The following is a 21277-nucleotide window of genomic DNA, read 5'->3' as shown; positions in this document are numbered from 1 at the left end:
AGACAGGTTACAGAAAAGAGGGTGGTGGCGGTGGAGCTCCATGTTTGCACTGTACAAGCATATAATTTTTTTTAAAAATGATCTAGCCTGCTAGGGGCTGGCAGACGGTGGTGTGGTGAGCATTTCTCTGCTGGGTGAAAAGCAGGAGACTTTCCTTCTAGCCGGCTTGGTTTCTATGCTAAAAGACAGAGGAGGAAAGGAGCATCTCACCAGCCCTCCCTCGCCAGCATGCCTTGACACCTACCGGTAGAGCTACCGTACCATGCAAGTGCCTAAATGCAAGGCTGCATCGTCCCTCCAACTGTGTGTGAAAGGAGCGCCTCACAGTCTCTTTGGGTGGCCTTTGCTGCCTTTCGCTTTTATGAATGGAGATCTGGACCTAGCGGCACAGGATAATAGCATTGTAGAGCTGGAAGGCACCCGGAGCTTCATCTAAGTCTAACCCCCTGCAGTGCAGTTCCTGCATCCACGTCCCAGTCCAACCCCCCCCCCCCCGAGTGCTATGCCGCAAGGGCCTGAAACAGAGGTTATAAAAAGCGAAGGCCAGCAGCCCTCCTGTTCCTTTAGTTCTGGCTGATGAGTGAGCACAGCAGTAGTGCACCTGTTTTTCACGCAGGAGGTTCCAGGCTGAACCCCTGGCATCTCCAGCAGGGCTGGGAGTGCCCCCTGCCAGAACCCCTGGAGAGCTGCTGCCAGTCAGTGCAGACAATATGGAGCTCGATGGACAAAGGCAACTTCCTATTTTTTTTTAAAAAAAAAAGGTGGAGGAGGTATGTTTCTTCATGTGCTCCGCCATCTCTGGATCTTTGGGGTGGGGGTGGGGGATTACACCGGCATTCAGGGAAAGATGCTGTTGTTTTGTTCTAGCAGCGTCTTTCCTTGAGTTTTCTCCGCTTCTCAAAAAAAAAAAAAAAAACCAACTCAAAACACACCATCCCACTCCGTTTATGTAATTGTTCCACATAGGAATTTTTTTAACCGTTCAGAAAATGGAAATGTTAAAATCCTCACTAAACAAAACGGGATGATGGGTGGGTGCGGGGTAGGGAAGGAAGGAAGGAAGGAGAGGATACGGGAGAGGAGAGGCCGTCGCATTTCGACGCGGAGGGGCTTTCGGCCAGCTCGGCACCGCGCGGTCCCCGCCTTCGCGGGGCCTCGGGCATCGCTGCCAAGCGCCTGTCCCGAGCGCGCTGCTGCGCCCGGCGGGGGAAGAGTTAAGGCAGAGAGCGCGCGGCGTGTGTAGCGGCGGCGGCCGCGTCCCACCCCTCCTGCCCGCCGCCCACCTCTTCCCCTCCCTCCCTCCCTCCCTCCCTCCCTCCCCCTGCGCGGTATAGAGGAGCTTGCCGAGAGTGGAGAAGCTGGATCGGAGCAGAGGAGCCGCGAGCGGGAAGAAGGCGGCGCAAGGAAGGGGCGATCCCCTCTCCTCCAACAACACCCCAACCAGCCCGGCGCGCCTGCAGAGTTTGGACCGCGCAGTCCGGGGAGGTGAGCGCGGCGCGCGGTGCTGCCCGCCCGGGGCCGTCGGGTGGAGAACTCCGATCGCCGGACTGTGGCGTCGAGGAGCCCTGCGGTGGCTGGGTGAGTGGGGAAGGGGCGAGCGACTCCTCCTCCTCCTCGCCGCTCTGCAAAGTTTTTCCTGGGCGAGCCGAGAGAGGCCGCAGGGAGCTCGGGAACGCTGCGGGTCCCCAAGCGCGCCCCGCGCACTCCCGGGCACTCGGAGAGGCGCAACGGGGCGCAAGAGCCGGAGCTTGGCGCAGCGCGCCCCTGGGCTCCGCGCCTCCTTCTGCGGCCATTGGGTGTGTTATGGAGGGTTTCGGGAGCCCCCGCGACTCCTTCGAGCTGGAGGGTGGCTACGGTGGCGGCGGCGCACGCCCCGGAGCCGGCCCAGCCCTTCCTTCAGCCGCCCGGGGCTGCGAAGTCTCCGCGCCGTCGAGTAAAGGCGAGCCGGAGACCAGCCGCCTCCTGCCAACAACCGACGCGGCGCAGTTCTTCCCCGGTGTGGCGCCCCCTAGTCTACTTTTCCTTCTGTCCTGCCCCCTGGGGAGATGTGTGGGTGGCGCTGAGAACTGAGTTGGGCTTAGGAGGTGTGATTTGGGTTGGCGTTAGTCCTTGGCCTGTATTCAGCGCCGCGCCGGCGGTGTCCCTGAGCACGTGCAGAGTGTTCTGCTGCCAATTCTTCCCTGCAGTTAGGTAGCTTGAGCCTCTATATTTTGGCAAAGAAGGAAGATGATCTACTGCAGCTAGGTAGGTTGATACACGAGAGACTGTGAAGACCGGATTGGAAGGTAAAAGATTGGAAGGTGAGAAATGATATTAACTATAAATGAAAGCCTAGAATAGAGCTCAGGAGGAAACTCCTGTTTGCCTTCTTAACCAAGCTAAAATGTTCTTGCCCACCCGCAGCCCTTATGTCTTGCTAAACTCTTTGCCAACCCGGGCTACAATTCCGTGACCACTAGTCCTGATGGTCATGCTCTACCTTCCGTCTTGGAGGTTGCCTCTGAATTGCTGGACATGGCAAGTGGGCAGAGGTTTGCTGCCTTCGGGTCTTGCTTGCTGGCTTCCCACAGGCATCTGGCTGGCTGCAGTGTAAACAGCACATAAAAAGAGCTTGCAGGATCAGGCCAATGGCCCATCATCTAGTCCAGCATCCTTTTCTCACAGTGGCTGGCCAGCCAGCCTGGATGGACTGGATGGGCTTTTCTTAAGCAGGTGGTGCACGAAATATCAGGAGTTTTCTGTCTTATTTAACCCCCACCAATGCTTCATTTTTAATGTCTGTCACTTCTATAGTGCTTCCCCTTCAGACTTTTGTTTTTCCTCCTGGGGAGGAGAGCTTCTCTTCCATTAGCCTAACAGCTTGCTCTCACTCGTCCTTACGAAGCGCCCTGTTGAGTCAGAGCAAGTGCTGCCTAGTCTGGGCCCCGGATTCCTACACTCGCCAATCAGATGCCTCGGGGACTGGCCCACCAAGCACAGTACAAAGCCCCCCCTTCCCTGTGCTCCCCCCTAGCAAGGGGCATCCAGACACAAACGGACTCTGATCCTGGAGAGAGCGTATATTGCCATCGTGACTTTCTTCTCCACGATATCGTCTGATCTCTCTAAAGCTACCTGGCTGTCCCCGAATTGGAGACAACGTGTTCTGTAGTTTGACTGTGAGCCATGAGGACAAGAACTTCTTCATGTCTGCCCTTCAACCTCCTTGGCTGACCCCAGTTCTTCTGCAATGCTTCGTTTGCATAGATGAAGAGAGACTCTCTTCTGGATGAGGGCTGCAAGGGAAAGAAGTGAGCTGGTCACAATGAGGGTCCCTACAGACAGCTGTTGTTGTGAGCGTTCCGTCCTGATTTGTTTGCACCATTGAAGCAGATGTTATCCCACACTTATCTGTGTTATTTCCCCTTCACTCTGGCAAACAGTACGATCTTTTTGGGGAAACAGGTTTGTTGAACCAGACCTAGAATCATAGAATCATAGAGTTGGAAGAGACCACAAGGGTCATCCAGTCCAACCCCCTGCCAAGCAGGAAACACCATCAAAGCATTCCTGACATATGCCTGTCAAGCCTCTGCTTAAAGACCTCCAAAGAAGGAGACTCCACCACACTCCTTGGTAGCAAATTCCACTGCCGAACAGCTCTTACTGTCAGGAAGTTCTTCCTAATGTTTAGCTGGAATCTTCTTTCCTGAAGTTTGAATCCATTGCTCCGTGTCCGCTTCTCTGGAGCAGCAGAAAACAATCTTTCTCCCTCCTCCATATGACATCCTTTCATATATTTGAACATGGCTATCATATCACCCCTTAGCCTTCTCTTCTGCAGGCTAAACATACCCAGCTCCCGAAGCCGTTCCTCATAAGGCATCGTTTCCTGGCCTTTGACCATTTTGGTTGCCCTCTTCTGGACACGTTCCAGCTTGTCAGTATCCTTCTTGAACTGTGGTGCCCAGAACTGGACACCACAGTTCAAGATCAGCTGTAGTTGTTGTACTACCCTAATTTCCTGGTATGTGTTTGAATCCTGCCCCCAAAATAGCAACACTCTGGAAGTGAGTAACCTAACTGAGTAACTCGATTGGGTTGTGTTTTTACTCTTTTTTTTGTTGGGAGCTGCCCACCCTGGCTGGGGCAAGCAAGTCAGATGGGCGGCATATAAATATTATTATTATTATTATTATTATTATTATTATTAATGAAGGCATCAGGCTGGGCAGAGATGGTTGCAGCTTCTCATTGGCTCCAGACTACAGCCCAACAGCACAGTGCGTTAGGTTAAGCCATTCAGTGATCTTGGTTGGGGAAAGTGTGATCAGAAACAGTGCGGACAGCATGCATCAGTTCAGCCTTCTGAGTCCATCTGATGATGAAGTCTTGGAAATTACTCAGCCTCAGCTCTGGTCCATGGGTCCAGGCAGTCTTTAAATGGCTAGTCATTGCACTGTTTGAAGCTCACCCCTTTGGGAAGGTAGGGATTTAAAAAGGCATGGATGTCCGTTCCAACCTGTGTTCGTTGCATGCAGTGCTGCTTCCATTCCACTGCATTTCAGCTTCCAACAAAAACTACAGTGGTATCTCTACTTACGAATAACTCTACTTACGAATGTTTCTACTTACGAATGGAGCTCCTTCCGCCATCTTGGATGTGGTTTAGATAGGATTTTTTCTACTTACGAATTTTTAGATAGCATTCTTATGGGATTCGACTTACAATTTTTTTCGACTTACAAATGTGCATTCGGAACGCATTAAATTCGTAAGTAGAGGTACCACTGTACATTAGTCCGTCTTGCTGTCCATGGCGACATAATTTTACGTAATTACTTACATTATCATTGCGTTGTTTTATTTTACACAATGTATATACCCCTTGATTGCAGCAAAACCTCCAAGTGGTTTACAAGAAATGTTAAAGTTATCAATTAAAAAAAACCCACCAGTTTAAAATATTAATAAATAATAAAAATGAACAGCAAAAGGAGATTAAAATTTGACAGCATCTGCATGTCTGGATATGCTTGCCTAAACAGAAATGTTTTTTAGCACGTGCCCCCCAAAAGTACAGCCTTTTTGGTGTCAACAGGCACGGGGTTCCAAAGGTGCAGGTAATGCCATGACGGATTAATTGCAACTACGGAACGAGTATTATGTGGCTCCTGTAACAGAGCCAGTTCCATTAATTTCGGAGCAACAGAAGCGCAGTGGAAATGGGGATGATTAATTAGGTACCATTGGCAGACTGAAAACAGCAACAACGTCAGATAGCAACTGCGTTTGCTGGATTGGTTTCCGTTCCGGACACAGGGCAAATAAGCAAACACTGGCAATTTCTGCTCCCGTTTCCGTCAGAATTCCCCGACATCTCTATTACAAACCATCAACCACTGACATGCATTATTATCTGCTTGAGAGTATATGCTGAGAATTAAGGAGCAGTGTGGCATAGCCGTGTCGCCGGAAGAAGATTTGTACAGTACCAGACTTTTCTCGTCTTGTTTTTGCTGATTGTCACCTTTTCCCAGCAGAATTCCATCACATACCGGCAAATTTTGGTTGTGCGATTTCAGTTTGATGGGAAGAATATTGGGAACAAACGCGCCTCCCCAAAAGATCGGGCCTTTTTTTTGCATTAACGAAAGCACAGGGAAAATGCAGGATGACCCTTGTTTTGACACAGCATCGTCTAACCCAGTGGTCCTCAACCCCCGGGCCACGGACTGGTACCGGTCCGTGGATCAATTGGTACTGGGCCGCCCAAGGAACATTTAAATACAATTAAATTAAAATTATTAAATCAAAACAATATAAATAAAATATAAACAATCAACGTCCCCCCTCAGTGGGCAGCGGTAAAATTATCAAATGTTGACTGGTCCGCGGCGATAAAAAGGTTGGGGAGCACTGGTCTAACCTCCCTGCAAACCAATCAAAATAATGCTCAGTAAACAGCAGGTTGCCTGGAAATGCTCTTGGAGAAGGACCAAAACACAGGAACATGGAAAGGCTGGTTTCATCTTGGCCCTGGAACCGGAGATTAGTTTGGCCCTTGGGTGTGTTTTCAAAGCCAGAGCTTGGCCTTAGAGTCATAGAATTGTAGAGCTGGAAATGGCCCTGAGGAAACACAACCCCCTGTAATGCAGGAATATGCAGCTGGTGGTGATCACGTGGTGATCGAACCTGCAACATTCGCTTTATCAGCACCGTGCACTCACCAACGGAGCCGTCCTGGCCTCGGAACATGCATTGCAAGGAAAGGAATGCCTGGCTTGATCACGTGCGCAATATATCTCTCACATGCACCTGAGGATTGAGGGAAAGGCTTCAAGGAGAAAGGATATGCAGTGTTCTCTGCAGGGGTTGAAACCCAGCACTTCTTATTACAAATTAAGTGCTGGTCGATCAGATAGCTGACCTATCGGCTTCCTGCAGTCGCTGTCAAGTTGGCTGAGGTCTTAATTGAAAGCCTGTTGGCGTCTTACCCGAAAATGGGAAGAGGGGGTGGTGATTGGAGAGAGCAATCCCCAGCTCTTTGGAAACATGCCTGTTCAAAGTGGCTTCCTATACCCTGACCCTAAGCAAAACCTGTTATTTCACTGCCACATGTTCCACCGTGGAACATATTTCCCAGGGAAGGGGTTTAAGATTAGAGTGCTGTGCTTTTCGTGAATGAGCCTCTGAACCGCAAACAGTAAGCAGAGCTGGGGATTAGGAAGCATGCCCCTGGCCACATGGACACAGTGGGCAGAGCCAGGTACTTTTAGAGTCTGGACTGAACGGTCCTATCCTTCCTGCTTAAATGACAAATGTGTATTACTTCAAAACACGGGCAAGCCAGCTCTTCTGCATTCGGGGGCCCTGCTGCTTATTCTGCTGATTGTAGGAGATTTGATTCAGTCCACCCTTAAAAGGCAAAGCTGAGACTCTTGATCTGAGGGTTGTGGGTTCGAGCCCCGTGTCGGGCAAAATATTCCTGCATCTTTTGGGACCAGATGACCCTCGTGGTCCCTTACAACTCAACGATTCTGTCCACCTAATTCGCCCTTTCCAAAACAATTTGCAGATCTTTGAAATTTGCACTTCTCTGAATTTTGCGACACTATTCTGCAATCAGTGGATGGGCGGTGAAATCTGTGAACGAAGGAAAGGTATCCATAACAAGGATAGTGAAAGCAAAAATCAGTCAGAGTAGGGGGAATTGCTTTGCAAAATAAAAATAAAAATGTGCGTACTGGACAAAGATGGCATACCAACCTTTGTAATATTATGAGGAATTTGCACTAAAAGGCAGGTGAATTTTCACAAGAATCGTGTGTTGTTGTTTTTTTAAAAGACAAAATGAACTCAAGATCGGGGAGGAGGGGAAGAAATCGAGAGCATCCAAAATGGACAGATTGGCTCATCCCTGGCTGAGGGGGGCTCTGGACATCTGCTCCAAAGTCCCACCTTGACAATGCCATTGCACATGCGCACACTGAGAAGTCACATTCCTGTTCAGGAAGAGGCCCTCCTCCTCCTCCTCCTCCTCCTCCTCTCTTGATCCTGTCCCTCAAACATCACTAATTAACCAGATACTCTTCTCCTGCTCCCTATTAATTCATGCGTTCGAAATGCCTTCCCAGTTCCTGTTTGCATCCTTGGTTCCTAACATACCTGATCATGGCAAATCCCTTCTCCCCCCCCCCGCCCCCCCGCAATGTATTTTCCTCCTTCTGTTTTTTGTTTACTTCTCCCAACATGATCCCAGAGGGGTTTCTATCAATGCACAAAGTACAATATTACATACAACATCAGAAACGACTCGGCTAATACAAACAAGCAAGAAGACAAGAGCAGGGGAACACGGGAACCAAAGAATGCTTGCAAATTTACTCCAAAAGCCTGGGAGAATGGCATAGCTTCCCCTTGCCATCAGAGTCCCCATCATGCAAACTGCTAGAGGGGAGGCCTCTCTTGAACTGTAGGGCAGGTGGCTGTGCCCCTTTGTTAACTCTTTGTTGTTTAGTCGTTTAGTCGTGTCCAACTCTTCGTGACCCCATGGACCAGAGCACGCCAGGCACTCCTGTCTTCCACTGCCTCCCGCAGTTTGGTAAAACTCATGTTCGTAGCTTTGAGAACGCTGTCCAACCATCTTGTCCTCTGTCGTCCCCTTCTCCTAGTGCCCTCAATCTTTCCCAACATCAGGGTCTTTTCCAGGGATTCTTCTCTTCTCATGAGGTGGCCAAAGTATTGGCGCCTCAGCTTCAGGATCTGTCCTTCCAGTGAGCACTCAGGGCTGATTTCCTTCAGAATGGATAGGTTTGATCTTCTTGCAGCCCATGGGACTCTCAAGAGTCTCCTGCAGCACCATTAACTCTTTGCTGGCTTAAAAATTCAGTGCATTTGCTACAGTGCGATTTGGGTGAGTCCGATCTGTTTCATCAGGAGCTTGTAGCCAGTGGTTTTGCTGCTGCTGCTGCTTTTCTTCTTTCCATCATATGTGTCTCTCTTTTTATGTGTTTTAAGGGATACAGATGCCCCTAAAGATGGCCTGTACATGCCCTCCTAGCTAGGCCATCTTTAGATGCCATGGGATATTGTTAATAGTGTGGGTTATGAATCCATTTAGCATTACGAGGTACCAAGCCCTGGCTACTGAGCTGAAGAGCAGGGTGGATGCCGCTCTCCCTAGCAGCAACCAAGTCCTGTGGTCAGAAAACCACAGCGATGCACTACATTCCTGTTCAGGAAGAGGCCCTCCTCCTCCTCCTCCTCCTCCTCTCTTGATCCTGTCCCTCAAACATCACTAATTAACCAGATACTCTTCTGGCCCTGGGACTGGTCAGCCGCTGCACAGTACTTGCCTTGCTTGGCAACTCGGTGGCTCTTGCATGGAGGAATGTTGCAGAATGGTGTTCTTGTCGGGCCTGGTGCTGAAATGTCTGTTTCCCTCTCAGCTAGGATTGTGTGTGCCCATCTTTGCTCTCAAGCACCTAGTCCTCATGTTTGTGGGAAATATGTAACTCGGATCAGTATTTGGCATGGGCTCAAAGGAAGGGTAGGCAGGAAGTGGTTTTGAAAGTGGTCAGAGGCTTCAGTCCCTTTTGGAGTTCTCTTTTGTTCCTCTAGGTCTACTCTTGGTTCAAGCCCACCCACGGACAGCTTTGGGCAGGATTCCTGCATTGCAGGGGGTTGGACTAGATGACCCTCAAGGTCCCTTCCAACTCTACAATTCTGTGATTCCTCCGTACCTTTATCTCCCTGTTCTGCTAATCTGCACCTATACCTCTTCCTCTGCGCCCTTCCCCTGCTCCCCATCATATTCTAGTATTGCCTTTTGTTTTTCCAGCTCTCGTTTTACAATTCCAAATTATCCGATAATCCATATCTCGGGAAGCAGACTTTGATATGCAAATCATGCACTCATCACTGACTTGGTTTGCATGGGGGTGGGAGGTGGGGGTAGGAATTTTTGCGGATATGGAAAAGAGGCCTCTCTCTCCCTTTCGTGTTATGTTGTTGTCTCTCTCGGAAGACGCTTGGCTCCCTAACCTTCCTTTACCTGTTGTGAGCGTGATCCTTCAAATCAACTGAGGCTTATCTGGCTCAAGTTAATAAAAAAGGAATTTCCTGCCGGCTTAAGGCTGAATCCTCTGGTCTTCCTTTGTGGGATGAGATGGTTAAGGTGCCAGCAGCAGAATTATCGCGGCAGCCACTGGGGTTTAGCTTGCTTTCTTCTTCTTCTTCTTCTTCTTCTTCTTCTTCTTCTTCTTCTTCTTCTTCTTCTTCTTCTTCTTCTTCTTCTTCTTCTTCTTCTTCTTCTTCTTCTTCTTCTTCTTCTTCTTCTTCTTTTTAAAGATACAGGTTCCAAACTCTTGGCTGCTTGCACTGAACTGCAGGGGTAGCCAGAGCTGGGGATTGCTGAGTAAGCAGTGCTAGCAATGCAGTCAAAAGCCTCTGTCTGCATCAGATCAAAGCAAAGCGTGTCCGGACACCTTCTTCAGATGGCGGCACCCTGTTCAGCTCTGCCCCAAACCCCGCGGGCTTGCTCTTCAGCTACATAGGGTGTGCAGGGTCTGTGGGAGTGGGCTGCTGTTGTGCAGCAAGGGAGCAGCAAAACCGAAGGTCTGGATTGTAGGATCGGAGGCTGCCCTTGAAGTATGGTGCTCAAAGCCGGCACTGCCCCCTTTCAGCAAGGTAGGCAGTCTCAGATCTGAAGTGTGAGTGGCTGTGGCTGCATGCATGATGATAAATATTCAAGCGTGCAACGCAGGGGTTCTCAACGGGTGTGGCGGGAGAGGGTGGCAGGTGTGGCAGGAAGATTCAAGGGCAATCAGAGAAATATGTAAGCATTTTGGTGTAGTATAGTTATCAAAATTAATTTTTTCATTTGCAGAATTTTTGGAAAGGATTCATGTTCTCATGTAGTTGTGTGGTTTTTAAAAAAAATACTTTCTGGGTGTCTCATAAAGTTGTTGTGTTCTGTGTTAAAAACCAGTCCCTACTAGCAATTGTTTTATCCCAGTGCAACGCAGGTGGCGCTGTGGTCTAAACCACCGAGCCTCTTGGACTTGCCGATTGGAAGGTAGCGACGGGGTGAGCTCCCATTGCTCTATCCCAGCTCCTGCCAACCTAGCAGTTTGAAAGCACACCAGTGCAAGTAGATAAATGGGTATCGCTATGGCGGGAAGGGAAACGGCGTTTCCGTGCGCTCTGGCTTCCATCACAGTGTTCCATCATTGCGCCGTAAGTGGTTTAGTCCTGCTGGCCACATGACTCGGAAGCTGTCTGTGGACCAACGCTGGCTCCCTCGGCCTGAAAGCAAGATGAGCACCGCAACCCCATAGTCCCCTTTGACTGGACTTAACCGTCCAGGGCTCCTTTACTTTTTAAAATCTTTATCCCTATGCATTTCTTACCAATAAAAATATTGGGTGTGATGTGAGCAAATTTTTTATTCTGAAAGTGTGGCCCAGAGGAAAAAAACGTTTGAGAGCCGTTGCTGTAAGGAAACTAAAATAAATAAAACGTTGATTTATTTATTGTGACCTCAGTGCCTGCTAGAATATTGGAGTGCGTCAGTTCACGCCAGAAGTAGCTGAGTCAGCTCTCTTCCAAAGGGATGGATGGATGAGATGGGAGCTCGTCTGTGCAAATCAGGTGTTGTCCCCCTGCGTTGTGCTTCCCCCTCTTCCCCAAGGACTGCCTTTCCGCACATCCATTTCCAAATGACGCTTAAAGGTAAAGATATAGGGACCCCTGACGGTTAGGTCCAGTCGCGGACGGCTCCTGGGTTGCGGCGCTCATCTCGCATTATTGGCCAAGGGAGCTGGCGTACAGCTTCCGGGTCATGTGGCCAACATGACTAAGCCGCTTCTGGCGAACCAGAGCAGCGCACGGAAACGCCATTTACCTTCCCGCCTATTTATCTACTTGCACTTTGACGTGCTTTCGAACTGCTAGGTGGGCAGGAGCTGGGACCGAGCAACGGGAGCTCACCCCATTGCAGGGATTCGAACCGCCGACCTTCTGATCAGCAAGCCCTAGGCCAGGGGTCAGCAAACTTTTTCAGCAGGGGGCCGGTCCACTGTCCCTCAAACCTTGTGGGGGGCCGGACTATATTTTGAAAAAAAAATGAACAAATTCCTATGCCCCACAAATAACCCAGAGATGCATTCTAAATAAAAGCACACATTCTACTCATGTAAAAACACCAGGCAGGCCCCACAAATAACCCAGAGATGCATTTTAAATAAAAGCACGCATTCTACTCATGTAAAAACACGCTGATGCTTGGACCGTCCGCTGGCCGGATTGAGAAGGCGATTGGGCCGCATCCAGCCCCTGGGCCCTAGTTTGGGGACCCCTGCCCTAGGCTCTGTGGTTTAACCCACAGCGCCACCCGCACCCCTGATGCTTAAGGGACAGCTAATAACACTATACATTTCTTTTCTTAACAGGATAACATAGTTTCTACATATAGCAGCCTTTCTCAGGGATGTCCAAAGTATACACCATTTACAGCCAGGATAGATTCGTTATCCAGGTAAGTACTTACCGTATCATTTAGAGGTTTCTCACCACCATCAAAGAATTGTAGAGTTGGAAGGGGCCCTGAGGGTCATCTAGTCCAGTGTTTCTCAACGTTGGGTCTCCAGCTGTCTTTGGTCCACAACTCCCATCATCCCAAGCTAGCAAGACCAGTGGTCAGGGAGAAAAAAAAAAGACCAGTGGTCAGGGATGATGGGAATTGTCGTCTGTAAACAGCGGGAGACCCAAGGCTGAGAAACACAGATCTAGTCCAGCCCCCTGCAATGCTGGAATGCAACTAAATCCCCCATGACAGAAATGTAGTTTTAATTATTTGTAAGATAATTTTGTTCCCCAGTGACTGCTGTTCAGAGGTACATTGCTTCTGAACTTGGAGGGTGTGTTTGACTGGTAGCCCTTGATGGATAAAGTTGTCTTACACCAAGTCAGAAAAGGAACCTTTTCTGGCCAGTGGCCCAGATCCTTATCTTCCCACTCCCCGATGGTCAACTTTGACAAGCAGGTGGGGCTGCCCATCTGTTGATCACCTGACATCATACTGTCGGTGCTACAAAGCGCAGCACAGGCTGCTTGAAAGCCCTTTTTGTAAGCCTTTGGTGCCGTGATCTCAACCTGCAGATTTCAGGGGCTCGGAAAGCACTATTGGACTGTTTGCAAAAGGGCTTTCAAATAGCCCTGCGCTGTTCTTTGAACCTCCAAAACCCAAAGGTTTCAAGAGCAGCGCAGAGCTGTTTCCAAAAGGGCTTTGAAGAGCAGTGCAGAGCTGTTTGCAAAAGGACTTTAAAACTGGTTTGTTTGTTTTTTTGCATTGGACTTTGGCTATGTGCGCCTGCTCCGAGCAGGGGAGCATGTGGAGCCATACTGAGCAGGATTTAACCCCTCGCTTACCAGCCCCAAACCTCCTAATGACTACTCCTTAACATAACTTCAGTATATTAGGTGGTATAAGAAAGTTTTATAAGTAAACATGCACCATTGAAATAGCCTGCTACCTTAGGTTTAAATCCCAGTTTAGCTCTATGGGTGGTTACATATGCTGCTGCCTTGCTTTCCTTTCCTTATCTTTTTACAGGCGCTTGCAGAGGCTTCTTTAACTAGTTTTCTAGCATCCTGACTCCAGGCCCTTCTGCTGCACAACTCTCTAGCCTGCTGAGCTCTGGGCTTCTCACAAATGAGAATGCTGCAGCTGCCGTACACCTGGGAACAAAAGCCAGGCAACGTTGGGGGGTTCTTGTTCAATGTGATTATGGCGTTGCCTGCTGATTAAACTCCCCCCTTTCTCAACAATTCTCAAGAGCCAGCGTGTGCCAAGTTCCCTTGGGTGCTGAAGATGGCAAAATAAGTGCCTTTCCTTCCGTCTCCTTAAGAGCCCCGGAAGACCCCCCCAGAGGCAAAAGCTATTTCTGATCTGGGGACTGGCTATCAATATTTCATGCCTGTGTTGCTGAATTATGCAGCTCTTGGCTATTAAGCTACCAGAGCTCCTAATTTTCGCGGGGAGGAAGATAAATGAGCTGTAGAGTCCTGGTAGTTGACAAGATTTAAAAGGGGGAGATTTATTGCTCAAATTAAAAGCTCCAGGTTGGGGGCACAGATCACGACGGGGGTCTCTGTGGTGGCATGTGGAACCAGACCTGAGACTCCCCGAGTCTCAAAGGCAGCAGCTGCTGCTGCTGCTGCTGCTGCTGCCGCGGCCACCTCTCTGCTCTCTTTCGTCATCTCACAATGATCTGACAAATTGCCTCCAAGGCCAGCCTCACTCGGGTCTCCTTGATAGCTTCTGCAGAGGAGCCGGTGTCAGAGGAGGCACCCAGGTTAGTTGACCCTGCAGCTGTGCAAATAAGATTGCTGGCTGACCTGGCCTGTGGCCTGTGCAGAAATAAGCAGGCAAAACTTTCGCAGAATCACTTGCTGACGTCTGCAGATCCAACTGCTGCGGAAGGTGCGGGAACCGTGTGCGGGAAGAAGCCCTGCTTTCCTCTTTCTCTCCCCGCCCCCTCACCCAGCCACAGAGCAGGATGGAGAGCCTATTGTTTGCTGTATTTTTATTTATCTGTCCTGGATGCTTTAGCTGAGAATTCCTGCCATCGCAGGGGGTTGGACTAGATGACCCTTGGGTCCCTTCTGACTCTTAAGATTCTACGCTTCTATTTAACACATGCATTTTTATGTCACCCTTCAGCTATATTCCCAGGGTGGTTTACAAAAAAGCATACATCGAAATCAACATGCAAAAAAAATTGCGTACAATATGCAAAGCCACAAAATCATAAAAGTGGCATGAAGCAATTCAGTTGTTTAAAATGGTCCCTAAAAAGTGCGGGGTGGGGGGGTGGGAGAGAAGGTATTTGTCTAGTTCTGGGAGGGAAAATACTGTAGACACCATGTGGGGAAGAGCATAACTGGGGCACCACCACCAAGAAGGCCCTCTTTCCTGTAGCCACTTGACCTGGCTTAGGTGACCGGGACACCAGGAGGGAGCCCTTCCCCACCGGAGATTTTAATGTGTGGACAGGTACATAGGGAAATACTTTATGCATGGACTTTGCTCAGTTTTTGTTCAGTTTTTGTTCTTGGGTGGCATCTGTTCTGGTTGTGGCAGCTGCTTCCTGGGGCGCATGCCCAGGAGAAGCTGAGAGATGTAGGGCTGATGGGTCTCTTTTCCTAACTTGTAAGTTAAGACCTTGGACAACAACAAGTTACAGTGGCCCAAATTGTGGGAACCTTTTGGGAAAAGTGTATTTCTGAGGTTTGATGGCTCGTAACACCACTTTCCTTTGGAGTAATACTATAAAATTATATATCACTGGAAATATAATTTAATGAAGAACATAATGCAACAAAGTTGGTTCAATTATCTGTATTCTATCAAAGGTTATAGCCAAATAACCAGAAAAAGGAAGCACAACTTGCTTAGGTTGACAGTAGCAGCAGCTTTCCTTCATTTGAATGTTGCCAATGAGCACGAGTGTTTATGAGGTGTTATGAGTAATCTAACCTCAGAAATACACTTTCCCCAAAAGGTTTCCACAATTTGGGCCACTAGTGTAATTCCTTGCTCTGGACATCCATGGCTGGACAGCGCCGTGACAATAAGGCAGCAACATCGGGGAAGCGACTCAGAAAAGCAGATGGCCTGCTTCTACCTACCTTAATTGCTTGGCACGGACTTCAAAGGCCTCTTGCCGTCACGGCCGAAGTACGATACACATGCCTCATAAATCCCCGGAATGCTGCAGCAGCCAACAGCTGCCCTATTCTGGTGTAAAGCCTCAGACCTGGGCCCATAACCTTGATGCTGGAATCGGGGGATGAAAAGCCAGCTGGCTCGGCCCCAGTTGGAGCGTCTCCCCTCTCAGCCCTGCCGCTGCGGAGATCCATCAGTCATCCTCCTCCGACGTTCGTCAGCAACTCAAGCTGCAGTGCAGGCTTGAGCACACATTACTCAGCAGTGTAAACTGCACAACAGATGAGGCTTGAGGCGTGGATACAATACTAAGCTACGCATTTATTATACATAAATCAGGACAAAGAAAACATGGCTTCTCTCCTTGCCGTTCTTCTCGGAGAGAGTGTAAACGAAAGCAATACAGAGCGGAAGTTCCGCTCATGCCAGCAATCGGTGCTGGAATGTAAGCAGACATGTGACATGTAACAATCCCACATATCTGCAGCAAAGGGTGGAATGGAATTCCCAACAGGTCCAGTATAAATCCACCACTATTACTGCGTCAATGATACGTTGCAGGATACACTTACCAAAATACCAAAAACAAACAGGCTGTAGGAGCTGTAGGTGAGGACCGTGGCTGAGGCTGTGGTCGTACATGGTGGTAACCTACAGAGGGAGCTCTTTATTGGCAAACCGTTAATTACCAGGTTCCTGTTACAGTGGTACCTCGGGTTACAGGCGCTTCAGGTTACAGACTCCGCTAACCCAGAAATAGTACATTGGGTTAAGAACTTTGCTTCAGGATGAGAACAGAAATCGTGCGGTGGCAGCATGGCGGCAGCGGGAGGCCCCATTAGCTAAAGTGGTACCTCAGGTTAAGAACAGTTTCAGGTTAAGAACGGACCTCCAGAACGAATTAAGTTCTTAACCCGAGGTTACCACTGTATTTCGCTTTCCCAGGCTATGGCAGTGTCACGGTCTGGTCGGCGGGAGGTAGCAGTCTCAACTAAGGACGTCAGGACCGGGGGCAAGATGGTGGTGTGGAAGCAGGGATGAAAGTCCAGGTGGCGCGGGGCTGAGGGTCAAGCAGCAGGTCGAGGAGCAAGGCGTCACGAAGGCGAAGGCCCGAGGGTCAAGGAGCAAGAGGCCAGATGCAACAAGGCAGGGATCGTGTTGCTGTGGCAAAGACCCGAAGGGAAATGCTGGGCTTATATCCCTCCCAGCTCTTGCCACCAGGTGCAGTGAGTTATCAAGTGGCTTCACCTGAGCAGCCGCACCTTGCTTCTCCAGAACAAGCTCAGGAGTCCGGCAAAGCCCATCCTCCTGACAGGCAACTGGAGCGGATGTGATTCTGGGAATGGGGTGGAGGCTGTTGCCTGGGTTGTCCTTCCAACTCCCACAGCTGCCGTTGCCACATCCAGCTTCTCCTATCCTCTGGTGACCCTCCTCGCTGTTGTCGTTTTCTTTCTTTTCTTTCTTTTTTTTGCAGTTAAATGTGTTTTGAAGCTTTCTCCATCCCAGCAGGGACCTTTCACATTCACTTAAGTCTGCCTCTCTCCGGTGTGGACTGCCTTTGCGCCGGAGTGTGAATGTACCTGACAGGCCCCTGTTGCGTCTTCTTGGGGCGCCTGCGATTTGTTTGACCACAGCCATCCTGACGCCAGGTGGCCTTGACCCCAGGGCGCCGGAAGTTGCTCTTGTTCTCAGAGGGCAGTAGGCCAAGCTAATTCTGCCGCTGTCGCTGTGGTCACAGGGGGACTTTGCAGAATAGGAATAAATGGGGTTCCCTGCCCCAGCCCCAACTTTGGCTGCGTACACTACACACCATGTAGTTAGAGCACATTCTCTGGGGGGAAGCCATGTGCTTTAAACGTATGGTGTGTAAGCAGCAAATGTTGTTCTTTTGCATAGCTGCCAAGTTATCCCTTTTTTAAAGGGATTTTCCCTTATGCTGAATAGGCTTCCTCGCGAGAAAAGGGAAAACTTGGCAGCTATGCTTTTGGTTTCTGTTGCCCTATTCAGGGGTACCCAAACTTTTTTCAAAGAGGGCCGGATTTGATGAGGTGAATATGCATGTGGGTCAACCAAAGTTGTTGAGCTTTTTTTTTTAGGATTGAAGTTTACCTTAAAGTTGCTGAGCTTCTTTTAGGATTTTGCCCCCAGGACATACACTGCCACGGGGGCCGGCGTATTAGGCCCCCGAAACGGACTTTGGACATGCCTGCCCTATGTGATCCTGGGGCTGAAGAGGCAAAAAGGAGGCATGTGTAAGACTGCATATATCTCACAGTTACACGTTGAAAATGTAAACCGTTAACAAATATTAAAAGGAACTTCTCTCTCTATCTGGTATTGTGAAATCACTTTTAAGGTGGTTCAGAGGAAGCGACTCATAAAGGAATAAATAAACAAATAAATAGTAACTCTTGATTCTGGCATGCTTACACCTCGGGTGTTTTTAGGGATAGGGAGGATCATTCCCCAATTAACTGCTTTTGGTAGTGTATACAAAATGGGGGAGAAAGGGGCGGTTAAGGCAGAGTCGGCCTTATCCTTTGGCGGAGTGAGGCAGCCGTCTCAGGGAACTGGCTGTGGGTGTTCTAAAAAGACAGCAAATCCTTCATTTTTTGTTTAATCATTTTTGAGTTTTTACTGGCGGGGGGAGGAGGAAACACTTAATGGGGTTCCTTTTGCCTCAGGTGCCAAAATCACTTTTCTGGCCTTGGGTACTCTGGTTATTTTGATTTGTGAGGTGGGAGGCGCCATGCCTTGCTCCGCCACAGCTTTTTGGGGTCGGCCCTGCTTCTCGTGAGAACACAGCAGTGAGGTGGCTGTGTGGCCTTGTTGGGAAGGTCTTCACGTGGCAGATGAAGCTTGCAAACTGTGCCTCAGTTTATCTGGGATGCCCTGAGCTGATTCTGGGGAATGTGTAAATTAATCCGAAGCCCAGGGAAGCTGGAGACATTAGCAGCTGCCAGATTGGGGATTTCTGCCCAAATGTGAAGGGCAATGTGAGGCCTTGTGGGCAACCCTTTGGGAGATTCCACCGTGGCCTGTTTTGTCTGTAGACAGATTCCTCAAAATGGCTCCCGTGGTAGTTGCCAGTAATCTTGTACCTCTCCTTCCTTAATGCGCTCTCCTCTCTCTCTCTCTCTCTCTCTCTCTCTCTGCCCCTTGGAAGCCGTATTAGGACTCATCATCTGCACAAGACCTGACAAGACAAGCAGATCCAGAAGACAACTTGCCGAGAGAGCCGTACTTTCAAAGACTGGCTTGTGTATATTAGACATTTCGTGGCTACCTCCAGTATTTCAGGCCCAGAACGTTCTGGTTAGAAATGGTTCCCTCCCCACCGGAGACAGCATCCCTCGGGCATCACGGCGTTCCTTGCCTTCTCCCTCAGGAGTCCTTGGCCTCTCCTTGCAGCCGTATTTGCCTCCCAGTCTACTAATGCCTTGTGGATGTGGAGTTTCAGCGGCGCAGGAAGGAAGGCCTACCAACTGCCTCAGGCCAATCCCTATAGGTCTCTGGGGGGCTGCCCCACGGAGACACTGAGCCGTCGCCATGTCTCCCTCCTGAGATGCCAGGCTGTTGGGCGACATGGAAGCCGCCAGTGCCAAATCCTTCTTCTGGGAGGCTTTCCCGCCCATGCCAACTTGCCGGGTGTACTGCAGCCCAGCCTTCCAGGATGGGCACCTCTTTGTGGTGGGGGGCTGCAGCCAGCAGGGCCAGCCCCTGGACACGGTGGAGATGTTGGATATTGTTTCGCGCAAGTGGACGGCGCTGCCTCCTATGGCCACCCCGCGGGCAGGGGCTGCGGCGGTGATGCTCGGCAAGGACGTGCTGGTAATTGGAGGGGTGGACGCCACGCAGAGCCCGCTGGCCTCGGTCGAAGTCTACCACGTGGATGAGGGCAGGTGGGAGAAGAAGGCAGACCTTGACCAGGCTTCCATGGGCGTCTCTGCGGTTGAGAAAGGTAGGTGCGGCGAGAGACTGGGGCTGAATCTACACATATATAAAAGACGCTGTGAAAACGCTTTTTTAAAAAAAGTTTAAAAATATATATGGCATTTCCCATTCTCTCACCAACTCCATCTAGTGTCACATTTGTATAATGCGCTTAGAACACACTTTAAATGTTATATTTGCAGCTGCATAGTTGAGCCCTGGAAGAAGTAGACTCCAAGGTGGGAGACAGGAGGGTCTATCTCTTTGGGTGTGGATGAATGACAGGATATGCAGTCATACCTCGGAAGTCGAACGGAATCCATTCCAGGAACGTTCGGGAACCAAGGCACGGCTTCTGATGGACGGAAGCTGCGATGGACGTTCCAGTTCCAAAGAACGTTTGCAAACCGGAACAATCACTTCCGGGTTTGTGATGTTCGGGAGCCAAAATGTTAAGTCTCGCAAGACATTCGACTTCAGAGGTATGACTGTATATGATATAAATATGATAAAGGGCTTTATACGTATTTTTCCCCCTCTCTTTTTTCTTTTGCTTTTATATCGTTTTTAAAAATAATATTCTTGTTCTGTAGACTGGTTTGATTCTTACTGTATTTTATGTGGAAATCTTCAGTAAAAAATACTTTTTAGAAAAGAGAAAGGAATGTGCAGATTCGCTTCCATGTAGCTCAGCAGGGTAGCATGATGTAGAACAAGAATCTCACAGCGTGTTTCTGTTTTGAGCATTAGGAGCCTGCAACAAATTTTTGCAGCATGGTTCTCCTGGTGAAGCCACCAACCAGCCACACCCTCATCACGACACTCCATTCTGCCCTACCCCAGTTTTCTCGATTCCTAATCAGCGTTCCGTTCCACGGAGCATATTCAGTTCTCATCGGTCATTTTCAGCAGCCCCCTCATTTTTTTGTTCCTCTGCAAACCTTGGGGTTCCGCCAAGCCTGTCTCTTGTGTACGGGTTGTGTCCTTTTGACTGCACAAGGACGCACACTCGGCAAATGAGTTGCTGTTGGTGTACTAGCTGCTTCTTTAATTAAGCACTCGGCGCATGATGAATGGAGTTTCGGGTTTTTTTTAATGGGAGTCAGGCAGGGAGGAATAACTTAAGTGCAATTGCAGACACCTGGTGCTTCATTTCAAAAGCCGCTTACTCGGCTGCTTTTAAAAGGAAGCCTGATGGCTTCTCCGTTGCAATGTTTCCCGATGTTTAATTTTGGCACTTTGCAACCTGCCTCGAAAATGCCTTTGCTAAAAGGTGGGGATTCAAGCTATGCTGGGTCCTTAGCTGATCTTTGTGCAGTGTTTGTTAGCGCATAAGCTTAGAGCAGACACCCCCAGACTTCGGCCCTCCAGATGTTTTGGACTACAATTCCCATCTTCCCCAACCACTGATCCTGTTAGCTAGGGATCATGGGAGTTGTAGGCCAAAACATCTGGAGGGCCGCAGTTTGGGGATGCCTGGCTTAGAGCCTTCTTGGGCTATGAATCCCTGATATGTGTGCTGACTCCCCTTTCTGTAGGGAAGGCAACTCGATTTTAATGAGATGCTGGGCATACACAGTGTCCCGTAAGTAAGTTTTTCTTGCTGACACAGCATTACGTTCAAATCAGGCCTGAGATTCACATTTGTTCAGCTTGGGCAAGAAGAATTTGTCTCCAGACAGGGAAGCCTTACAAATACCGTTCTTGTTTTTTTAGTGGCCAAACTATGCATTTACACAAGACATCCATTATTCAGACTCTTTCTCAACCATCACCTTGTAGCTCAGGGGTCAGCAAACTTTTTCAGCAGGGGGCCGGTCCACTGTCCCTCAGACCTTGTGGGGGGCCGGATTATATTTTGAAAAGAAAAGAAAAAGAACTAATTCCTATGCCCCACATATAACCCAGAGATGCATTTTAAATAAAAGCACACATTCTACTCATGTAAAAACAAGCTGATTCCTGGACAATCCGCGGGCCGGATTTAGAAGGCGATTGGGCTGAATCCAGCCCCTGGGCCTTAGTTTGTCTACCCATGTTGTAGCTGCAATAAAACCATGAACAGGGTGGTGATACAATGACTGCTGCAATTGACAGAATATAATATCACCAAGGCTACTATCTGTAAACAAA

The 21277-nt window shown here is 49.3% G+C and overlaps 1 protein-coding gene across 3 annotated transcripts in view; it reads left to right on the top strand.

Moving 5' to 3' along the window:
• Nucleotides 1–1345: 1345 nt before the first annotated feature.
• The window catches only part of KLHDC8B (kelch domain containing 8B), a 38220-nt gene continuing 18288 nt past the window's right edge, over nucleotides 1346–21277 (top strand). Inside the window, exons 1-3 of one of the 3 annotated variants that reach the window (XM_035106872.2) lie at nucleotides 1346–1485; nucleotides 11934–12019; nucleotides 18378–19172. In XM_035106872.2, coding sequence (XP_034962763.2) covers nucleotides 18797–19172 — 376 coding nt within the window. In that variant the 5' untranslated portion in view covers nucleotides 1346–1485; nucleotides 11934–12019; nucleotides 18378–18796. Of the gene's footprint in view, nucleotides 1579–11933; nucleotides 12020–18377; nucleotides 19173–21277 lie in introns of all 3 variants that reach the window. The other 2 variants (XM_035106874.2, XM_035106871.2) reach the window with 2 other exon arrangements.

This window comes from Zootoca vivipara, chromosome 2 (genome assembly GCF_963506605.1).
Source record: "Zootoca vivipara chromosome 2, rZooViv1.1, whole genome shotgun sequence".
In the NCBI taxonomy this organism is placed as follows: Eukaryota; Metazoa; Chordata; class Lepidosauria; order Squamata; family Lacertidae; genus Zootoca; species Zootoca vivipara.
Note: the sequence above shows the minus strand (reverse complement) of the source record. Positions and strands in the feature narration are given on the sequence as shown.